The sequence below is a fragment of the Calonectris borealis genome, unplaced genomic scaffold (assembly GCF_964195595.1).
Source record: "Calonectris borealis unplaced genomic scaffold, bCalBor7.hap1.2 HAP1_SCAFFOLD_123, whole genome shotgun sequence".
NCBI lineage: Eukaryota > Metazoa > Chordata > Aves > Procellariiformes > Procellariidae > Calonectris > Calonectris borealis.
This window is the reverse complement of record NW_027441511.1, coordinates 256-23,029: the sequence shown is the minus strand read 5'-3', so window position 1 is coordinate 23,029 and position 22,774 is coordinate 256. Positions and strand designations below refer to the sequence as shown.

General features: G+C 44.0%; 3 protein-coding genes across 10 annotated transcripts in view; 2 read left to right on the top strand and 1 right to left on the bottom strand.

Annotated features, from left to right (window-relative positions):
* Positions 1–11,707, top strand: part of TBC1D14 (TBC1 domain family member 14) — an 86,982-nt gene extending 75,275 nt beyond the window's left edge. For 6 of the 7 annotated variants that reach the window (XR_012671436.1, XM_075139154.1, XM_075139151.1 and 3 more), the window contains 2 exons: positions 4,150–4,408; positions 8,370–11,707. Coding sequence is in view for 6 of the 7 variants with exons in the window: in XM_075139154.1 (XP_074995255.1) it covers positions 4,150–4,408; positions 8,370–8,435 (325 nt within the window). In the remaining variant the exon portion in view is untranslated. The remainder of the gene's footprint in view (positions 1–4,149; positions 4,409–8,369) is intronic. The other variant, XM_075139153.1, reaches the window with a different exon arrangement.
* A 1,092-nt stretch (positions 11,708–12,799) lies between these two features.
* CFAP184 (cilia and flagella associated protein 184) lies at positions 12,800–14,575 on the bottom strand. Its single transcript, XM_075139157.1, has 3 exons — positions 14,458–14,575; positions 13,678–14,409; positions 12,800–13,398 (listed from the first exon to the last, which is right to left on the bottom strand). Exons 1-3 carry the CDS (start codon positions 14,572–14,574, stop codon positions 12,844–12,846), a joined length of 1,404 nt encoding a protein of 467 aa, XP_074995258.1. The 5' UTR covers position 14,575; the 3' UTR covers positions 12,800–12,843.
* A 392-nt stretch (positions 14,576–14,967) lies between these two features.
* On the top strand, positions 14,968–21,269 carry TADA2B (transcriptional adaptor 2B). Of its 2 annotated transcripts, none has more exons than XM_075139159.1 (2): positions 14,968–15,283; positions 16,514–21,269. In XM_075139159.1, exons 1-2 carry the CDS (start codon positions 15,014–15,016, stop codon positions 17,504–17,506), a joined length of 1,263 nt encoding a protein of 420 aa, XP_074995260.1. In that variant the 5' UTR covers positions 14,968–15,013; the 3' UTR covers positions 17,507–21,269. The 2 variants fall into 2 exon arrangements, with proteins under 2 accessions (XP_074995260.1, XP_074995261.1); XM_075139160.1 differs by lacking the exon at positions 14,968–15,283 and adding an exon at positions 16,050–16,240.
* The last annotated feature ends 1,505 nt before the right edge of the window (positions 21,270–22,774 follow it).

Here is a 22,774-nt window from a genome sequence, read left to right as displayed (position 1 = left end):
AATAGCCCAGTTTTGGCCTCTCGTCTCTGTCAGCTGATGTACTGCAGGCTCTTGTGAGCAGAGCAGAATGTGGATTTGCAAAGGACACATGCTGTCTGTTTGTGGCCTGCTGCTGCTATACAAACACCTCTTTATCCCCACTCAGAAAAATGATTTTGGCAATAATTATAGCCAAGGGCTTTGTTTGTACTGATGGATTGATAAATGGTTCTTTAGTATTGCATTGACTGTGATTGTGCGCTGTGAACACTAACTTTCTATTGATGCCGTTTGCTTGTTATGATAAAGGTCCAAGCCGCTTTGTGTGGATGCTTGTAGTGGGCACTTCCAATGAAGTATTTATAAGCTTGCTATCTGTTACATTAAGAAAAACATAGTCCATGTCATGCCAGTAACTCTCCACCACCCCCCAAAAATGAAGCTCAAGTTGATGCTTTAAATGCGTGCCCCCTTTTCAAAGGAAAAAATGAACTGTAATTCTGTCCAAAGGTTTCTGGTAACATCCTGATTTTCTGAATTGGAGTTGTTACTGGACTCCAAAAGATCATGGTCTTCAGCCCAATTTACAGTGTGCTCATCCTTATGTCACTGCAGGTTAGGGTGGAATCAAGTGAAATACTGCGTTGCCTTGTTGTACTCCTAGATGAGAGAGCAGGGCTTTTTGGGTGACTGGTTGGAAATTGCTCGGGAACTGACACAGTGTTTGTATTCTATTGATACATTTTAGAATGCAATCAGATTTGCTGAGTGCTGAGAAGTTCCTCTGTTGCAGTCAGTATTGTATAATACATAATACTTTTTCTTTCCCTTACAAAGAACAAAGTAAATGCTTCCACTTTTTTTAAAAACTCTAATGATTTAAAAATTGTACTAAATAAACTGTTACCAGCAAGCTTATTGCAATAACTCTAAAGGTGAATGAATTCTCCAATGAGAACAGAGATGCCACTATACAATAAAGTAATGCATGAACACTTAGAAAGATACAGTCTTTGTCTCACAGCAGATGTAGTTGAAATAGATACAAAATGTAACAACTAAGAATTAGTACCAGGATGAAGGAGGGAGGATCCAAGAATAAGTTTAAAAGGTGAATTAGTTCATCAGTTTCCACAGCTGAAATCAGAAGTTGCAGAAATATTTTTGTGCTGTTACAGGCATGGGAAGAGAATGTGTAGTGCAAGAATATGTAAGATCTGATTTGCATCAGCATTGTTGTGCATGAGTTGCAATCCAAAATCCAGCATACCTGTCTTCAGTGCTGTTGCTAATGGTAGCTTATGAATACTTTTTAATTAAAAAAGAAAGAAAAGGGGAAAAAAAAAGGGGGGGGGCAGGGGGAGAAGGAACAAAGGAAAGAAAATACAGAGCCTACGATTATTACGGTAACAGTGCTTTCTTGATAACATTATGGTCATACGCTTTCCCTGTGAGTAGCAAACCAGCTAGGATTTCACGCATATACCTCAAAGTACACTTTCATCATAAGCAGGGCTGGGAGGAGCAGGAGCATCTGGTACTTCGGGTTTTTTTTTCCCTCTTCCAAACGGATAGCAGCCAGTAGCCTGCATTTATGTTACTCTGATACTGGACATCTTTGTGCTAGTTAGCTGTGTTGTCTGCACCTGGGACTTCTAGTGAGTTGGAAGAGAGCTGCAGACAGAAAATCATCCTGCAGTGCAGCGAGAGCAGATCATGTGCAAGTAGTGTGCTAGCGCTGCTGAGAGCCGCTGCTGTAACTGCTTTAGTCTAGCAGCTGCTTTATTACTGTAATAAATTTCAGCTGGGTTTCAGACCAGTAGCTCAGATGTCTAATAAAAAATGTCTTTCAGTAGGAAACGTTTCAAGGGAGCAAATGCTGTATCCATTCTTAGCAGTAATGATTCCTACTGTTGTTTCATTGCTTATTCTAGGGGGCCCAGTCTCCATTCTTAGGGCTTGATGCATTTAATTCCATGCTAGTACTAATGAAAGTTAATTGCCTTGCGAATTTCCTGCAAATTGCACTTTCTTCCAAATTATGAAGAGATCAATGTCAAATACCTTATTTGATGTGACAGCTTTTTTGATGCGAGTAAATCTTTTCCTACAAAAAGTAGTGTTCTAATAAATAGTTCTGACTGTTTCTTCTGACAGTTAATTTTCTGGATAGATGCAGATTTAATACACATGGGTTATTCAGGTTAAGGTCTGAATCATGACAGAATAATAGGTCTTGTGAATAAAAGCAGATCAAAAAAATAGGCATTGTTACTTATCTTTAACGAGGACTAGTTTCTGGCTGAGTGTTTGCCTGCTACTTGGTGACCAGGAAAGGACTCAGTTGAATTGCTTCCTATTACACTGTTCTTTTTAAATGGAACAGCTGTTGCTGTTTCCTGTGCGTGTGTGTGTATAGACAAAAAGTCTTAATTCAGCTGTGTAAGTATTCTGTAGCAAGACATTTTTATATGGCATGTGACTGTACAAAAATGTTGAAAGAGTGTACAAAGTCTGCAACGCATGATCAGCCAGTAACCCAAAGAAGGGGCTTGTATCGTGCTATTCTTATATATTCATGTATGTATGTAAAATACATATATGAACAATAGTGGGTTTTTTCATTCCAGACTCTACCTTTTATTTGCTTATTTTTATACTTCTAATTTAGCTTTTTTGGAGAACAGAATTTAAATTATTTCCACTTGTTATAAAAACATTGCAATGAGATGTGAAAATAGAAAAAAGTAAAATCCTGAGGATCCTAAACCTGCAATTTACTTGTCACTTGAATTTGTGCAAATGGTTTAGTTTCATCTTGCTGCTTGTAAAATGAATATATTTTCCCATTTTCCTAAAGTGCACTGATTCACAGGGAAGCTGGATACTTGATGACACATCATTCAAATAATCTTATATATTAAACAGCAGATACTGCAGAAAACCTTTGATTATTAGAATTTGCTGTGAAAATATATTCATTCATATTCTATACCTATATGTGTGTGTGTGTGTGTGTGTGTATGTATTTGTTCCATTGTATTTTTTTAATGTAAACCTGGATTTCCTAAATAAAAAATTGGAGGGAATGGGAGGGGCCTTAAACACAAGAGAACTACTGTTCAATTCAGCATACTTTAAAAGAAATTCTGTGTTAAAAGATGTGGAAAGGATTTATTTAAATTTGAGACTTTGCTGACCTCTGCTGGAGAAAGAATTTTTTGCAGTTTTACGGAGATCTTTTGTGCAGTGCATCTGTGGAGAAATGTTCTCTCTCTAAATTCTGACGGAAAAAAATTACTGTAACTCTTTTCCTTATACGCTATAACGTGATTCCAGGAAACTTAATTCTCTTCACTTGCTATTATGACGTTGTTAGTGGCAATGAAAACTGCTCTGCCTTGTAGCGATGTGTTGGATAGAGGAGGGAGTAGGGAGCATCTTAGCGTTCCTGGCTGCAAGGCTGTCAGCATTTTGATGACGGAAGAAATGTGGTATTGGCAGTTAATGAAAATGCAGTTTTAGCAACTGGGAGGAGGTTCTTGCTTCTGCTTACTCTTTGGGGATCACATCCGTTCAAGCACGCTGAGCCACCATCTTATCACAGCTATCTATGCAATCTCTTTGGACATCTTGCGTGTTTCTCTCAACTCACTAGAGTTTAAACTGATCTTTCCTCCAAAACTTTGTGCTATTGTTACTTTACCAGTCATCAGGCCTGGAACGCAGGGTTAATTTTACACATCTCCTTCATCTGATCCACAAAATTCCCTTTGCAGTATGTCTTAAGACTCAGCTTTTTGTGTTCTCACAGCTAAAACTGCATCAGTCGTCAACTATGAAGTGATGATTAAATATGCCTTTGATTATACCTGTGGCCAGTGCATGTCCATCATAAAACCATGTATATTCTTTCTTCTGGTGTGATCCAAGAAAATTGAACTTGGAGGCCCAGATTGATAGCAAGATGCCTTAACTGTTGTACAATTTCATGTTGTTTCATGTATTGTTATGCAGCAACTAATAGAAGTGCTTTTGAAACAAAAAAGCATTCAGATACAAATATTTGAGAAGCCTCAAACTTCACTAATAATCAGTCTGTGTACTTCTGCGAGTCTCCAAGACGTTTTTCTTGTGCAGTAACTCTGAAAATTTTAATCTGTTTTTCAGGATATTCACATTGTACAGCAAATCTTTGCCACTAGACTTGGCATGTCGTGTCTGGGATGTGTTCTGCCGTGATGGAGAAGAGTTCTTATTCCGTACAGCCCTGGGAATATTAAAACTTTTTGAAGATATTTTGACCAAAATGGACTTCATTCATATAGCCCAATTTTTAACAAAACTACCAGAGGACTTGCCTTCAGAAGAATTCTTCACATCTATTGCTGCCATTCAGATGCAAAGTAGAAACAAAAAGTGGGCTCAGGTAAAGAGGCTGCTTGATCTTTGATAACAGATGATTGTACTGTAGTCATGAAAATGGGGTTTGGCAGCATCTGGAAGAATGTTTTAGCAGAGCTAGTGTTCGATTTTACAGGTAGGTAGGACTATGTAGCTCACTTCATGCTTTTAGTATACATTCAGGTGAGTGGATTCCCCGAGTTTTTTCTCCTCTGGAAAGGGAGAGCTCTGTCAACATTCAAAATTGAAATGTTGGGTGAAGTCGATGAAGTAAAGTATTGTGCGACTTTTTTAACTTACTAATTACAAAGGCTGCTAGCAGCATTACAACTTGATATTTAAAAGCAGAAATTCACTCTTTGGGAGAAGATGACAGTTTGTCAGGACACATCATCATACAGTCGTTATCTTAATATCCTTGAGGATCTAGTTTGCCTAATCTTGGGCTGTAAAGAAGTGACTACATTTCTGACTTCTTCACTGGAATTTAGGACTGAAGCCTTTACTTCAAAAATTGTAGTCTCATCACTGTAATTCCAACTAAATTCCAGCTTAAAGAAAAAAGATGGAAGTGTGGAAATTGTTAAGTGGCTGTAACAGCCATCATGCTGGAGAGTTAGGTCAAATGTACTCCATAGCATTTGGAGTGTAAACTCCGTTTTTTTTGCTTCAAAGTGGTGATGCAGCCTGCTTCATGAAACATGCTGTAATAGAGCTCTGCCCAGTTTATCCATTCTTTTTTGCAGTTAAACTGAAAGGTGTTTTTAAACGTAGTGGTTATGGGAGTTTATGGTTCTTTCCTGGAGTAATAGTCTGCCTGTAGATGGGGGCACTGCCAGCTTGCTATTTGAGATGAGAATTTCCAACCTTCAGAGTGGGATTAGATTGTAGCCTTCTGAGCCTTATCTTGTGTATAAGGGGGAGCACAGCCTGCACTGCCCAGCTAAGAGCAGCACGCTGCCAGCATTTCCTCCCTGACGTGGCTTTCCTCACAGCTTATTTTGCATTTACCCTCTGGACTTGGTCATAAGTTGCTAGTACAGATCCAGCTTTGTTTCTATCCTTAAGAACATTTTTCAGCCAGCAATGTCTCTGCAAGTAACCTCCCAGTCTTGTTCCTTGTTCAGATGGTTCACTTTCTTTGAACATGTCCTGTGTGGATGAGGATCACATACCAAATCAATTCTCAGTGTACTGCCGCTTCCTTTGCAGAGAGGGGGAGATAGTGGTCCTATTCTGCCAAGTAACCCAAGTAATAGGCTTGCTTAGCCAGTGGTTTTCAGTCTTTGACACCTGTGAAGGTTTAGTGGTGATTATCACAAGAGGAGGAGGACTTCAAAGTAACCTAGCCCAAGCAGTCTTCCTCAGTCTCTTCGTCAGCTTCATTCTGACTGCGCTGGAATTTCCGATTGTTTTCACTTGTTGTGGCAAACTGAAGAAAAAATGCTGCTGAACTGTGGTGCAGATAGATCTCAAAACACAGTTAGCACGCTGTAGGATGGTATTGGCTGACCTCTTACCTATGTTGACTTCTGCACCAACTGGCTTTCTTCACCAGGTAGTTCCATTGCTGAGTAAGTTTCTATCAGGAAAACCTCTTCACTCTTTAGCCTGCCATCCTTTTCCAGGCCAGAAGTGGGCAGGGGCTGTGAGTTTGCTCACATCATGTACTTACTGGGACTCTTCAGTCGCTGAAGTACCGTTGTTGGAACCAACCTAGACAAAGAGAAGAGTATGGGAGTATGTTTTCTACTGCTAAGATGCTACCTGTGATGACCTCTTACCTCTCTTCAGGTTTTTAAAGTTTACCAGGATGAGTCTGGACTCAGAAACCTGAACTTTGCCGTTCTAGGACAGACAGGCTTCTGGAGTGTGTGACTTGGTTTTACAGCTGGACTCAGAGCAGTGCTGGGGCTGTGGCAGCACGCACCCACACAATATGCTTGAGAAGTCTGGCTGCAGTTGGGATGCTCCATAGCTGAATAATTATTTCTGACTATTGTTGTAGGAGTCAGATGCTTTGCTGTAGTATCCATGTGTTTTCTCTAGGGAAATACCTTTTCAAAGTAGCAAAATGAATGTCCGTTGTGATGGATGCGTTACCTTTAAGATAAACTCTAGGTGGACTGACTGACCAGGGGCGCTAGTTCCCAGGGGATGCAGCGTGCTCTTGAGCTTAGAAAAGTGGGCTTTGTGTTCCTCTCTCTAGCATCATCTCATTTGGTTAAAGTGACTGTACTGCATAAGAAAGCAGCAGAGCTTGAGTTACTACTTCTTTGTAGGAGTATATTTGGTCAAATTCAGCCACACATCTCAACAGTGGGTGTATTTGGCACTCAGAAAAACACCCACTTACTGAACCTTTCATCTTGCTGTACCATGGTAATTATGGTCCTGGTATCCTGTGGGTCACATTCTGGTGTGATGATATATGTAGGACCTCATCTAAAATGTTATGGGCTGCTTATGAATCCGGATCTCACAGTCCTGGTTCCCTCATCAGACGAGTTGGTTTATGTTTTCCGTCTCAGTCCATTTTCCTTTGGTCACCTGTGACCAGGAAACTAAAGACTGAAAGGAGTCCTGGTAAATCACAGACATGGCTCTTCTAATAAGAAGGACTCTGGTTATCAATAGGAAACCTGCAAGCTCTGTTTTTCTTCTGGAATTACCTACAAACAACTCCAGGGCCTTGTGTCAATACAGCTTAGCCTGAAATGTGAGTGGCTGTTGATACACCTACCGCTTTGCCATCAACAGAGAAATAGAGATGGTAGAACACACTAGATTGTTGGGTTAGCATTTCTGTAATCTCTATGCTTCAAATCTTAGCTCCATAAAGTTTTCGAAATAACTAAAGAATCTGAGCTCTGTTAGTTGGCTTAATGTCTATGTTTTTCTGCTTTTCTGGATCATTATTTTGGTGTCATTCTCTGGTTCCTTAAAAAGGTTAACTTTTTTCCACCAAGAACATTCTTACTATGGCACTTGAAACTCTCATAACGCCATTTGATTGAGGAGCTGTTGATTTACCCTGAATGTCTGTGAAATCTCTCTCCAATCCTACAAATTGCTGAACAGCCAGCCAGCCGTGGCTCTGTTCAGACCCATGTTGAACTCTCTTACTGTGACAGCTATGGGTGCTTTTGTATTGAAGCATAGGCAGTGTTGTGTGATTGCCCTGTGAGTGATTAAGACCCACCTCCTGTTAATTCTGATGGTGCAGAGGTTTCTTTGAAGTTGGTCAGAGAGAGAAAAGAAGGCTGCTTACTCATAACTGCAATTCTTTGAGATGAAATGTCTCTCAGTACATTCAATTCCAGGGTGATTCTTGGGGATGCTGCTGGACTTCTTCAGCAGAAACTAACTATAGAGCAGGGAGCGTGTTACGCAGCATGAGAAACTGGCTATCGTTGTGCCCTCTACATTAGGGCTAACAACACAAAATTGCGCATCGGATAATAGAAAATACAAATTTTCAGTATGGATGCAAATGCGGACTTTCTGCTTCAGAAAAAAATGTAAGCAGATCTGGAGGCAGTGACGTGCTCTAGACAAGCACCAGCCAGCGCTATGGCAGTTCTGTCCTGAACTCGTAGATAATGCCGTATTGCTCAGGCTGCTCACTTGCTGTGTCTTCAGACAGCCCATTTATCTTGAGAATTATAACTTCCCCTCAGACAGCGTCCTTTAATAGTGCTAGACTTGTGTAATCTGGGTAAGAGTCTCATCTCCGAGCTTCAGAAGTGTGTGTTGGGGGGAGATTGAGTTTAAACCTTTGTTAAATCCATTCGTATCTACCATGCCACAAGAACTTACGGGAGAGGTCTTCATCAGTGGAGAGGTTCTCTAAATTTGATTACATTCAATAGTTAAAATAGTATTGCTCAGAGATAATTAAATTGGAAACTCTTCAGACAGTGATTTATATTGAGTCACTTTCTAAATCTAATACTTTTTTCTCTCTCACTCCTTGAAACATCTAGGTACTGGCTGCTCTTCAGAAAGATAACCGGGAAATGGAAAAAGGAAGTCCTTCACTCAAACGTTAAAACTATGATTGCCTCCAGTGACTCACAGGAAAAGAGCTAAAGTGGCAAAAGTATTGAGTACTGTTTGACATGTATGAGCCTGCAAATCAAAGTGTTATTTCAGAGTTTTGTTTAGTAGTAGGATAGCCTTAAAGAGGAGAGAGGAAAAAAAGAGAAGGGGGGGAAGGGAAGGAAGGAAATCGGGGGATAAAACCGTTGTAAGTGAAACCTAGGCTTAGCCTTAAACTTTTAGTGGAATGAGCACTTGCTATGGACAGCGTTACACATTCTGTACTTCTGATGAGGGCAGTGAAACTAAACAATGTTAAGGGGTTTGTTAAGTTTTTTTTTTCTTTGATTTTTTAAAAAGACTGCGCACTCAGTGATGTCGGTTGCTTTGAAAGCTATTCGCCAGTTTCATTCTTAGGCAGAATATATTTTCCATAACAGCTGGATCTGGATTTTAAATAACTGGTGCTGGAATTTATAGTTAAATGATGTAAGGACCATTTCTTTAGAAATGCTTCTTGTTTTATAGGCTGTGGGTCCCATTTACCAAAGAACTCATGTAGACATAGAACTACATTCCATTCTTTAATAAGAAAAAGTTAAGTAGAAAGTAAAATTGGAAGAGAAGTCACGCTAGCAGTGCAAAACCAATTATTCTTGAAGATGCCTTGGAAATCTGTGTTTCCAATCTGGATGCATATGGAAGAAGTTCCATTAATCAGAGGAGATTCCAAACTCATTGGGGGTTTCTGATATTAAGCTGGCACATTTCCCAACTGTACTCTCTTTCCTCTGTGTAAACACAGGGTCACACACTACAAAATGTATGTTTCCATGTCTCCCTCTCTGGGGCAATGCTGTTCCGGGTTGTTCTTGCCTACCAGCTACTTATTCCTGTGCCGCTTCTCCAGTCGTGCTGATAAAACTGTGGGCTGAGCAGATAAATTACAAAATGGTGAAAAGCAATTTTATAGTTACTTTGAACCCAGCTCTGCTCACTGGCAAAACTGAGGAGGAAGGGTGTAGGGGAGAAGTTACGCAAGCCAACGTTGCTGCCGAAAAGAAAAGGTTCTGTGGGATCTCCTGAAGCTGCTGCTGCCACAGTGGGAAAGCGTTATGTGGAGCTGATCTGTATGTAGTGACAAGTGAAAGAAGTTGGGGAATGTGCCAGACAAATATTATCAGGGTAAGTACAAGCTGTCATTTGCCAGCGTCTTATCCAGCCTCTCATACATGGGAGCAAGTTACAGAGACGGCAAACTGTGGTTGCATAATTCTGTTATACAGCTTAGATCCCCTCTGCATTCAGATGAATGTTGAACTGTAAATCATGAGTGCCTCTGATTTACAAGAATGTTTATTGCATAGTGTATAGTGTAAAATCTATTTTATAAATAATGACCATCATTGAAAAGGGAAACTAACGGAAGCAATATTTGTTAGCTGTAAACAGGCGTTTCTAAATCCTCTAGCTATATGGTCAGCGGTTTCCCAGTGCTCTTCAGTCTGTTTTATGCTGATTATTTTGGCATTGTCTGAATAAAAAAATAAGAATAATAGTTGCACACTGCTCAACTCAACATATAATGTAAAGGACTGTGGGACATAATCAAAATATGGTCCTTTAGTACAAACATTGTTTCTGTGAGGAATAGTTTGATTGTAGTATTAAAAAGAATGAGGGCAAGATTCCCTGGTAAGTGAGGACTCTCAATCACTTCGGAAGATGTGTAATGCAAATGCAGCTTGCAAGTCTGATACCTCATTGGCCTCTTTTCCTGTCCACTTTGTGTACCTGGCATAATGGATGTGGTTTTTTGTTGGCCATCTTAATTCCTCCATAAGACTTCTTCTAGGTCATCACTTACTGAAAATAGACATCAAGATGTTGATATGAAACACGTGTTAATTCTCCCAGGATTTGTATAGCTTTGGTCCTCCAGTGACCGGTACTTGTATGCTACGTTGCTTTGAAGTGCAATAGAAAGCTGGAAGGTCAGTAAGTGTTTTTTAATATTATTTTTTCTGTTACTACAACAACTATGCCTTTCCATGAAGGATATGAGAGGCCTACCATCTGAAACATTTGCACTATGCCTTTAAACGGTGTATTAAACAGAGACAACTTTTTCCTCAGTATACATTTTTGGGTGGTACTGTAACTGGCTTTGTGATTTAAGCCTTCATTGCAACTAGATTTGTATTTCCTTTTAAGCCAAGTCTAGAAGTGTGGCTCATTTGTCTGGTTAAAATGCATTCTTCAGCCACTAGGTATCTTTGCAGCCATCGGCAGCCTGTTCTCCTTTTTCTCTTCTTAATAAGATGTTGAATGTAACAGTGAAAATGGTCATAGTTGTGGGAAGAAGGCCTGCTGCAACACATGTGCACTGTTTGTTACTTGCAAATGTAATTATTTTGTTCTGTGATTTGATCTTTCTGTTCTTAGAAGATGTATATATTTTCTAAATGATTTCTTCGTGTATATAAGGTATGTTCGTTAATGAAGAAAAGCAATGCAATAAGGAGCTTTGCACAGTTTGTTTTCAAACAAAATACATTTTAAAAAAAATCACCTGCCTAAAGATGCAGTTGTTTCAACTTCTCAGTAACTTGATTTGAAGGTAACGCTTGAATTTTGATAAAAACAGAGATGAGTAGTAAGGGCATAGAACTACTTGCCACTGAGCTTCTTCAGTTTCTTGCAGCGTACCAAATCTCTTAATTAGCTATTAAGGAAGATTTCTGTAATAAATTCAGGGATTGCATAAAAAATTTTGACAATTTTATTGTTCAGGTGCTTGAGAGTATCTGTAACAAGATGCATGAGATTATCTTTCATTGAGCAAGTGTCCCTATCAAGCAAACTTTCTTTTCTTCATGGGTTTAAGGAGAAATAAAAATGCTGCAATGTATCAGAAGTCTGCAACTACCACTGTACATGCAGCAGATTAGAGAAACTAGAAAACTTCAACCAGGTTTGGAATTCTGTACGACCTGCACTTTATAATGAAGCCGTTTTGCAACTTCAATCAGCAATCAATCATTAACGTTATTTCATTTAGTAAAGAATTTAATTTGGAAAAAAGGTACCTTGTAACAGCTTATTTTTGAATGTTTTGAAAAATAGGATGACGTATAGAGAACATCCCCTGTACATCATGTTTAAATTGGTTTTATGTAGTTACCAAGTTTGTTTTGTTTAGATACGTGTATCAAACTGGAACTTTTTTCAACTGTAAATACATGGTTTTGTTAAATAAAGTCATGTAAAGTTATCTTAAGCACCTATTGTCAGTGTAAGTTGCAACTGCTTCAGTTATGAGAACATAGTATGTCAGAGCGTCAACATTTTACATTTTAGATGTTTCTATATTCTTGACATCCAACCCATGCCTTAAATAAAAAATAATGCTACAATAGCAGCAGCAAAAGCTGCGGGATATAGATCAGTCTCACAGCCGCTGTTTGCCGTGGGGGAATTGGAGTTTAAAGAACATACTGTTTTGAAAGGGGAAGCTGCTTCCTGTAAGTGAAGCTCTGTGAGCTGTACAGTCATAAATGTGTAAATGTTTGTCGGTCCCTCCCCTCTTTTCTTCGGTCTTTTTTTTTCTGGAATTCTGATGCACTGTAGTTGAGCGGTGCAGAGGGGGCTGACACGGTGATGGGCTTACACTACTCTCCACCTCTTCACACACCATGAATAAGGACAAGGCTGAGGATGCCCTAAAACTGTAAAAGCTGAAAGACCAAAAAAATCTAGTAAAACTCTAGTTTTGAGTGATAAGATTTAGGTATATATTTATACTATGAAAACAGTTCCTCAAGTAATAAACCTTTCTTCTTGTGCACCACCAAGGCAAACTTGGCAGCCAAATATATTTACAGAATGGGCGAGTGATTTAGTGCTTCTGTAGTATATTGGCTGTGTGCAAGTCACGCCAGGTGTTGACAATAAGCTTCTCTCCAGTTCTCGGCCACATCTATGAAAACTGCCCCTTACGGTGTGCCCAGAAGGCAGGAACATTTATTGTACAGATGAAGCCGATACTGAATTACAAAATCCACACAGAGGGTGGCAGGATCAGGATTTGGGTTGGCGTACGGTGAGTGCTCTGCTTAAACAGTGTTGCCATGGCCTTTAAGGACTGAATGCTAAGATGGTTTTCGGGAAGTGTAGCTTTTGACTGTGGTGGTTTTTGTTTGCTTAAGACAGGCGCACGGATATGGTTTCATTCAAAGTGAGTAACTACCGTAACCTCTTCATTGAATGCATAATACTGACATGTTACTTAGAAAAGGCTTTTTCAGGAGTATGTGTGTAATGTATTCCCCAGGACTTACAAAAAAAAAAAAAAGGCATGTTAAAAATTAGAATTACGGAATACTCCTTTGTTTATTTCTTTTCCATGCCTTCTTTTCTTTAGTTATCCTCAGCAAGGAAAGAGGCATTGGCTTCCTTGATTTTCTTCTGAATTCCCCTACAAGTAAGGATGAGACCAGCATGGCGACTTTTCAGTGTTTCCAGGCGCTGACTTAGCAGCTCTGCAGTGTCCACCTTTTCCTCAAAGTCCCGAAGCAGTATCGCATTTCCAAGCAACCCACGTTTCTGCTGCAATTTCAAATTGTTTCTCCGCAGTCTGTCTCTGGCCTGTTTGGTTTTGGTCAGAATGTCTCTCTTCTGTGACAAGACGGTCTCAATGTCCATCAGTTCAGCCTTTCGGCCTCGATTTTCAGCTTCCACAAACTGTAGTTTTTCCCTGAACTGGCTGAGAATATGTACTGCGTTCGATACCTTCTTTTTGAGGTTCAGGATTTCGTCGCTGAGGTCGTCAATCTTTTTGCTGTGTTTCCGATTCTCTTTCTTCAGGTGCTCAAAGTCCGTCAAACGTTGACCCTCTACCAGTTCTCCCTGAGCTTTCAAGATGGTTTCAAGGTTTTGGATTTCATGCTTCAGCTTGATGTTTTCCACGCGGGCCTAGAGGAGTAGAAATAAAATTAGAATTACTCTATTTCTTTAATCTTGCCTTGCCAAGGAAGAAGTGCTTCCGTTTAAATTATGACAATAATAAAGCTTCAAGGGGAGAAAAGCATCGTACATCTTATGTTGTTGAATACCGAGCGGTAGATGTTGGGGGAAGAACGAACCGTATCTGTAGGAAGAGGAAAACGCTGGCCTTCTCAGAAACCTTTTTGGCAAGAGAGGAGAGAGACAGACGAGACCGCAGCCGTAGCTCGACCAGGGCCTGACCCTCACCTCGCGCACCTGTTGTTCCTTGTCCCGTTCCCTGGCCTGGATGCGGTCCACCGCCGCCGCCGCCTCCCTGCCGCCCGGCCGCCGGCCCAGGCTGAAAACGGCCACCGCCTTCTTGCGGGCCTGGAAGGCGGCCCACTCGGCCTGGGCCCGGGCCTGCCGCTCTTCGCCGCCCCGCCGCTGGGCCGCCTCCCGCTCCCGGCAGGCAGCGGCCGTCCGCTCCCGCTCCTCCCGCAGCTCCCGCAGCCGCAGGAGGTGCTGGGCGTACAACTGCGGCCCGCCCGCGCCCAGCTCCGCCCGCGGCCGCCCCTGGCCCTGCCGCAGCCGCAGCAGCTCGCCCAGCCGCAGCTGCAGGCGGGCGCTGGCCTGCCGCAGCCGCTCCCGCTCGCCCGCCAGCCCGCGGTGCTGCTCCAGCAGCGCCGCCCGCTCCTGCCGCTCCTCCTCGCCCTCCTCCGCGGCGTCCCGCTCCTCGGGCGCCTCGCCCGCCGCCTCGCCGCTCCTCCGCTCGGCTCCGCCGGGGGCGGCCGGCGCCGGGGGGCCCGGGGCCTCTTCAGCCCGCGCGGCGGGGGGCGTCTCGCCCGCGGCGCCGTCCCTGCGGCTCGCCGCCTCCTCTCCGGCACCCGGGTCCGACGGGTCCGAGGGCCCTGGCGGTCCCGCCGCGACCTCTGGCTCTGACGGCTCCTCGGGCGCCGGCGGCTCCACCTCCTCCAGCCCCAGTTTCTCTGGCTCGCAGGGCTCCGGCTCCCCCGGCCCCGGCGGCTCCTCAGGCCTCGGCCCCGCGACCTCCGGCCTCGGTTCCGCGGGCTCCCCGGGCCCGTCCAGCACCTCGGGCCCCGGCGACTCCCCTGGGGCCCCCGGGCTCAGCTCCCCGCGCCCCGCCGGCCCCTCGGGGCGCTCCATCTCCGGCCCTCCCGCCGCCGCCTCCATGGCCGGGCCGCTCCCCGCTTCCCCCGTTGCCCGGGCAACGGGACTCGGCCCCGCCCGCCGGCGGGCGGCCCCGCCCCGCCCCGCCCCGCCCCCTGCTCGTGGCGCCGGCTCGGCCGCGCCCCTCGCCTCGGACTACCACTCAGCGACGGGGTCGCTCGGAGTCGCATCTCCGATTGGTCGCGGCAAAGGACGACGGATCCCGGTCGGCCAATCCTAGTGGTTCATTCCTTTTAGTAGCCCCCGCGCCCAGGCGCATTGGCCCCATTGGCCGGGGGTCGGAGAGGAGGGCCAAGCCCTCTGCGCCCATTGGCCGTCCGTCGCGGGGCTCCGCCCGTCGGGCTCGCCGCCATTGGCGATGCCGGTGCGGGGGCGTGTCGGCGCGTGCGCGCGGCTTGTCGGCGGGCGGGGTAAGATGGCGGAACTGGGGAAGAAGTACTGCGTGTACTGCCTGGCCGAGGTGAGCTCCCTGCGCTTCCGCTGCACCGAGTGCGCCGACATCGAGCTCTGCCCCGACTGCTTCTCGGCGGGCGCCGAGATCGGCCCGCACCGCCGATGGCACGGCTACCAGCTCGTCGACGGCGGCCGCTTCACACTCTGGGGCGCCGAGGCCGAGGGCGGCTGGAGCAGCCGGGAGGAGCAGCTGCTGCTGGACGCCATCGAGCAGTTCGGCTTCGGCAACTGGGTAAGGGCCGCGGGCCGCGGGGCGGGCTGCCGGCGGCGGCGTCCGCGTCCCGCCTGGCGGCGCGGGGCAGCCCCCAGCGGGGCAGCGCCGCCCCTCAGGCCGCGGGCGGGCCTGCCCTCCTGCGGCGGGCGCTCCCTCGCGCCGAGGGCAGGCCGTCCCCGCTCGGGGTGGCGACCACGGGTGCGCGGGGCAACGGGCCGCCGCTGACCGGCCTGAGGGAAGCCCCCGGCCGGGGCTGCGGGGAGCCCGCAGGCCTGGCAGCAGCGGGGGCCGTGCGCGGTGCTGGCAGGAGGCCCGGGTGCCCCGTCCCGCTCTGCAGCCCCTCCAGCGCTGGGGAGGCAGCAGCCTCGCTGGCTGGCGGGTGCGGGCGGCTCCGTGCCGGGACGGCGGCCTCTCGGCCTTAGGCGGGCTGCCTGTGGGAGGACCGCTGGTCAAAGGAGCACTTCGGGCTTCTCGGACCGGCCGGTACCTTCAGTTCCAGCATGTGCCTTCCCCCCAGCCTGCCTGTGCTGCAGATCTTGCACCCTCTTCTTCTTTGTATGTAACAGCTGTAAACTTGCTGCTCGCCTTCTGTCTCAGGATCGTCAGGCTTGTTTTTAAAAAACAGCAGTAAAAAGCATCATCATTTGATTCATTGTTACTTGATTATGTTTTGCTTCATTAAACATAAAGCCTTTTTCAAAATCTTTATGATCATCGTAGCTTGTTTTAGTTCTTAAATAACTGGAAAAGAGCAGATACTATCTTTCTTACTGTAAGTACTATCTGTCTTTATTTCTATATTGCTCTAAAAGTACTTCAGCAATGCAGTATCAATGAGCAAAATCCAAACGACGTAGTGATCTCAGTGCTGGCTTGGGACTTAGAAAGCTTCCTGGTGGCAGTAAGCTGACTTCTTGAGAGAGCGACGGATGCTCAGGAAGCACCATGTGGCTCCAGTGTCTCGATGGTGTTCCTGTACGTAGGGGATCTGACGCAGCTTGCCTTAGTGGTGTTTCTGGTGCTGTTTTCATGGCTTACGTGCCCCTGTGCACTTGTAAATCCTTAGCTGGACCTAAAAATGCAGATCTGATGGGGACATGGCCAATTTCAGCATTGCTAGAAAAGTTTAGGTATTGTGAGTTGGCTTTTGAGGAGCAGGGAAGAAGTGGTCATGCTCTTACCTGAGTGCACATTATGCTGGAGATGTAATAGGAATAATTTTATCACTCCTCCTTATTTTCTGTTTAGGAGGACATGGCTGCTCACGTGGGAGCATCCCGAACGCCTCAGGAGGTGATGGAACACTATGTGAGCATGTATATCCACGGCAACCTGGGAAAAGCCTGCATCCCCGACACTATTCCGAACAGAGTAACGGATCACACGTGTCCCAGCGGTGGCCCGCTTTCTCCTAGCTTGACCACGCCGCTCCCACCGTTGGATATATCGGTGGCTGAGCAGCAGCAGTTGGGATACATGCCGCTTCGGGATGACTACGAGATCGAATATGATCAAGACGCGGAGACTCTGATCAGTGGCCTTTCTGTGAACTATGACGATGATGATGTGGAAATAGAGTTAAAAAGAGCTCACGTAGACATGTACGTAAGGAAACTCAAGGAGCGGCAACGGCGGAAAAACATTGCACGAGACTATAACTTGGTACCGGCCTTTCTGGGGAAGGATAAAAAGGACAAGGAGAAAGCTCCCAAACGAAAGATCACAAAAGAAGAGAAGGAGTTGAGGCTGAAACTGAGGCCTCTGTACCAGTTCATGTCTTGTAAGGAGTTTGAAGACTTCTTTGAGAACATGCACAAGGAGAGGATACTTCGAGCAAAGATTCGGGAGCTGCAGCGGTATCGTCGAAATGGAATCACCAAAATGGAAGAGTCAGCAGAATATGAGGCAGCCAGGCATAAACGGGAAAAGAGGAAGGAGAACAAAAACATAGCTAGTTCCAAGAGAGGGAAGGAAGATGGTAAAGAAGGTGAATTTGCTGCCATTGAAAACCTGCCTGGCTTTGAACTCTTATCGGACAGGGAAAAAGTGCTCTGCAGCTCTCTAAATTTGAGTCCTGCACGTTATGTGACTGTAAAAACTATAATCATTAAAGACCATCTCCAAAAAAGACAAGGAATTCCTTCAAAGAGTCGCCTTCCCAGTTACTTAGATAAGGTACTGAAGAAAAGGATTTTAAACTTTCTAACAGAAAGTGGTTGGATATCCAGGGATGCTTCATGAAATTCAGCTGATCTGAAAAGCAGAGGCCTATTATAGCCTCAAGGACTCTGTAATTTTTTCCTTCCCTCCCCAAAGATACAGAAATTCTGTCACTTAAAAACAAAAAAAAAAAGCAAATACATAAACCCCCACAGTATTCATGATCCATGGTTCAAATAGACTTTTGCTTTGGATCATGGAAAGTACTTAATTGTGAAACTTCTAAATTGGATTTCACTGCTTTTGGTACATTATTAGAACAGATTTCTTTCACGTGAACTTACTCAAGTCCAGTAGTCCCAGAGTAGTTACTTTACTCTTACTATTGGACAAATGAGTATCAGTGTAATCCTTGCTTTTCTTTGAAGGTGGGAGATGGTTTCATTTGCTGGAAACTTTCTTCTCCCTTTTTGTTTTTTGGCGTAATGCTGGCAGCAAAGCGAAGCTTACAAAAGTCCTGAGCTCTGGAGCACGGTGAGCGGGGATTTTTGTGACCATGGCTAAGCTTTCAGAACATTCTCCTTAGTAACTACAGCCAAGGTGCTAGGACAGCAAGGTGAGAGTTTCTGTCAGAATACAGCAGGGCTGAGCCGTGGCAGGGAGTGGAAGGAAAGAAATGTGGTAGGTGAGATGCCTGCAGGTTCTTGTGCTGTGGAAAGGGTTCTTGAAGAGCTGCCTTCACACCCAGCTGATCCAGACATGGCTTTGACTTGAGTTTTTGCTGAAACAGATCCCACTGAGGCTCTGATGTTAACTAATTAGTAGCAAAGTTGCAGGACTACATGGCAGTTGTGGTGCTCTGTTCTGGAGGAGGGGTCAGCACTACTGTGAAGTGGCTGATTTGGGCCAGAAACGGTGTTTGGGAAAATAAGCAGTGAGTTGTCTTGCAGCCTCAGGCAGCAAAATCACCGTCTTTTCTTGTTGGGGGAGCCTACTCCTCCTTCTTTGGTATCTCTAACTTCTGAGCTTGTATGGGCTGAGGAGGTGTAGCTGTCTCCTCCTGAATTTGATTGGGAGGGACAGGGAAAGGGAGTGAGATTCTCAGACGGAGAGTGATCACTGAGATTGGTTTTTAGAAACAAAAATGAGAAGTCATACAGATTAGGTCAAAATGCACAGCTAATGTGCTCCTAACGTATGGAGTTGTAAATCAAGCCATTACAGGGTTCTAACTGCACATACCTTGAAACGTACTGGACTAAGCACGTTGAAGTTGAAATTACTGACATGGTAGGAGAACTGTGAATGCAGCCCACTGCAGGGAGAACAGTGCACCTTGAGAAGTAACTCATCACAACTCTAACGACTACGGTCTGAACTGGGTGCTTGCGACAGGCAGCAGCTGGCGATGTAACACAGCATGCAACAGAAATGCCAGATCCACAGTACTGTTTTAGTAAGATCTACCGATTAAGGGAAAACGTGTTGAAGGAGGACTAGTTTTTATGCTCATTTCATCCTTAAATTCCCGTGCTGGTATTTAACCACATGAATAAAAGGTGGTGGTTGCGACATGGAAGATGGCACAGTGTTACTTGTGCCTGAGCCTCCCTACTGGTCATGTCCGGAGCAGGAAGCTGTGACCGGAGGCCAGTTGGGCAGGTCTTCTGGAGTGCAGGTGTGCCAAAACATGGAACTGGACTGCCTTCAGAACAAGTGCAAGCACTGGAAATGTCATCTTGGTTTGATGCTTTGGGCTGTAGTTGGTGAGGATACCACAAAATCTTAAAACAGTATTAATTCTGCAACTTGGCAGAGGTATACTGATCAGAACTGGGTTTTAGTTAATATATCCAGCATTACCAAAATAGTGTTACCAGTGAGTTTAGAATAAAAGGGGTATAATGACAAAGCCAGCATTTCTAAGGAAGAAAAAACCAAAACTCTAGTGCCTTTTTCTTTTGAGCTTGTGATGTTATGTATGTCCCTTCAAAAAAGGTAAGGGCTATGTCCTCTCGGATGTCATACTTTGTTTGGCTTACCTGTAAGTGGCTTGTTGTGGAATACTCGAGACAAAACTGTCTCTCCTTGGCAGCAGTGGAACTAACTGCAATGTGCTGAGAAGCTTTAAGAACCACTTCCACCCTATATGCATGTAGAGACAGCGCACAAGTTCATAAGGTATAAACCCTTGGTTATTTTCTCTGCCCTACTCCTGTGGAAAGGAAGCTCAGCCTTTCTTTCTAGTGTTCTAGTTATGCAATTTGGTTCTTCCTGTAACTTGTTACCTAACTGCCATAACATACCATTACTGATGATAGTGTTCTGGAGCCTCAACTCTGCATGTAGCTGGGAGTTTAAAAGAATTGGTTGGTTGTTTTTTTTTTCTCAAATCTGTGATTTTTATATTTCTACACTGTTTTGGCACATCTAAGTCTAACTGAAGCAATAGTCTAAAGCCCATCTGAACAATAACTTAAAAAAAAAATATCTAGGCACCACTGAGTCATTTAAATGTTGAAGTGAATTCTGCATTTACAGTTTGTAGTTTCTTAATTCCTCAGCCCCTCCAAAAAGTTTCTTTGGTGCTAGACGTAACTTATTGAACATCAAAATGAATGTAAAATAAAGTATTTTTAATGTATGAAATATGGATATCAATATTTATTTTATACTTGCAAGCAAATTCAAGGTGGTAAATGTTTGCTTTAGCAAATCCTAGTCCCTTGGAAAGGGCTTCCCTAGAAGCAATGTCTCATTGTCAGCTATGCTTTTAATTTTAAAGGTGACTTGCACTAGAGGATGCTGCTGTTCCATATTTTCACATGGAACTGATTTAGTCTAAGCATTCCTTTGTTATAAGCTGCTGTTTTTTTGTTTGTTTGTTTTTAAGTTGAGATGCAGTTATGTTAATCCAGCAACTTACTAGAGCTACGCTGCTTCTCTTCTGTGGTGAAGGGCCTGAGAAAACACGGCAGAGAGCTCTTCAACTTGTATCTTGTGTTGATCTGGAAGTGCTTCCTGTACTGTACAAATAACCTAGCCTTCATGTTGCTAATGAAAAGGTGTTTTATATGCTTAATGCTTTTGAATTTTCTAATTAAAGACATTACTAATGATAGTATCTGTCCTAGCAGCATTGATGTAAGCCTATGAAAAAGTGATACTCCATAAGCTGTTCAAAATACTGATCTTCTGCTACTGATAGAGGCAGCAATAAGTCTGTTTTAATGCTGTATGTTTACTTCAATCAGTCCAGTCCCAGTGATGTTTTACAGTAACATTTGCTCACTAGGTAACAAGGGAGCATTAATCTCCATTCTGCGTGTACTACCCAGTGCAGAAGGGCTTGTTACAGAGTATTCTGGATACAGACCCTCCTGCCCTACGTTCTGTTGCAGTCCCAGCAAGCATTAAGAACAGCATTAGTAGGTTTGCACGAGTCTTTGACCTTAAACTGCCTTGTAAATCACACAAACTAAGCACTCTGTGATTATTCTCTTGTGCGGCGGCTGAATCAAATTTCTTTGCAACTGTAACAGACTTCATTAGCCTTTCAGTTTACTATCTCTTCCTGCAAAATGTTTTTGCATGTGCCCCAGTTGCTCTTAAGTGATGACACATTAAATACTGTGAAGGAAGATACCTGGTGAGCATGTTCAGCTCATCAGCTTCTTCCTTAAAGGGAATGTTGCACTCATTTGAATAGTGTACTGGTGTAGCTGTGCCAGACACACAAATGCCTGTGCTGAAATCATGTAAAACCTAACTGATGTTGTGCACACTCAGCATTTTACTAGGTTTTTGCATTGTATATTGGTAAATAAACTTGTATTGAAATTTCTTTCCATTATTGATTTAATTGTAATGTAGTTGCATAATGAGGAAAACAACTTAAGTTTTTGCAGTAACAAATGGAGATGTGTTTTAGCTAAATGATGATGGGTGGAAAAGTAGTCTCTATGAAACAGCTAAACCAGAGGTACTGGTGGTAGCTTTGTTGGCTGCTCTTACGCTTAAATTTCAGAGTTGCCTCCCTCTGTTCTTTGATTTCTTCAGTGCTTCTTACTGTTGTATGGCAGAGTGCACAGGTGGTTTGAGCTCTCAGTAAAGACTGAAGCTCTCCATGCTGAAAGCCTCTCTGAAAGGGCAGGCCAAGGAAAAGGAACCACTTAAATGAGATGATAGTTATCAGCTTTAAAGATACTAGTTTGAGTCTTGTGCCGAACACTTAACAGGAACTTGTGTTTAAGAACACCCCGAATGAAGTAGTGTAGTCCAAAAAAGACAGTTTGTGTGAGGTGCTGGGAAGCTCATTAACAAAATCTTAATCTGCTAGGGAAGAAGCTGTCCCTTTGTTTTAATTGCCCTGCTGGAAAAACTTCTATACTGATGAAGTTATTAGATTTAGTTTCGATCCAGAGGGGTTGGGAGGGGGCAGAACAACACATGACAGTTCTTAAAAGGTATATAAATTGACCCTGGTCCCTCTATGGCATATCAGTTAAGCACCAGTTCCAATCAAAGTGCAATGAAACTGTTTCTTCAATCCTACTTCACACAGCTACAGCATGCTCCAACCCAGATGGAAGTTACTTCCAAATTCACCCTAAGCATATGGAATCCCCTCTTTTCCTCTGGTTTTACACTCAAGTCTTTGCATTTTGATCCCTGTACTTGATGAGTTTAAAAAAATTAACACTGTGGTTGTCTTCTCACACGGACCAAAAATTATTCTCCCTCCCCTGCCCAGTCAAAGCATTGATTTTCTTTCTTAGACTTGAGAAAGAATGAATGAATGAATGAATCCTTAAACATGACTAACCCCTAAACAGTAGTAGGCGCTTGGGTTGTTCCTAGTTAACTGCCTGATTCCCATGAAGCAAACCAGCACTGGGAAAAAAGTCTTAAAGGACAAGTAATCACTTCTCACCATGAGTAGGTCTAGTGTTGAGTAAGCTGTTGGCAACTCTGCATCTGAACTAAAAAAAAAAAAATCAATACTTGACCTTAAGATAAGCAGTTCCTTAATCCAAGACAACCAGAAACAAGGGTGAAAAATTCAGAAGTACTTACTGTTTATCAGGTCCTAATAACATGCATAAGTTTGAAGTTTCTGTCCTGTGTGTTAAATGTATGGGCTTCGAGGATACAAGAGGATGCTTTGTCAGTTGTGTAATTTGCCAAGTTCCATCCACTCCTATCCAGGTGACCAGACAAATGTGGGACAAAGCATTCAGTTAATCATGTATTGTATTTTAGCCTGATTCTGCAGGATTGGGAGCAGCACACGGAGTTAGACGTGGCAAGAGCTGCATATAGGAAAAGTTCTATTGCAACTTAAGATCC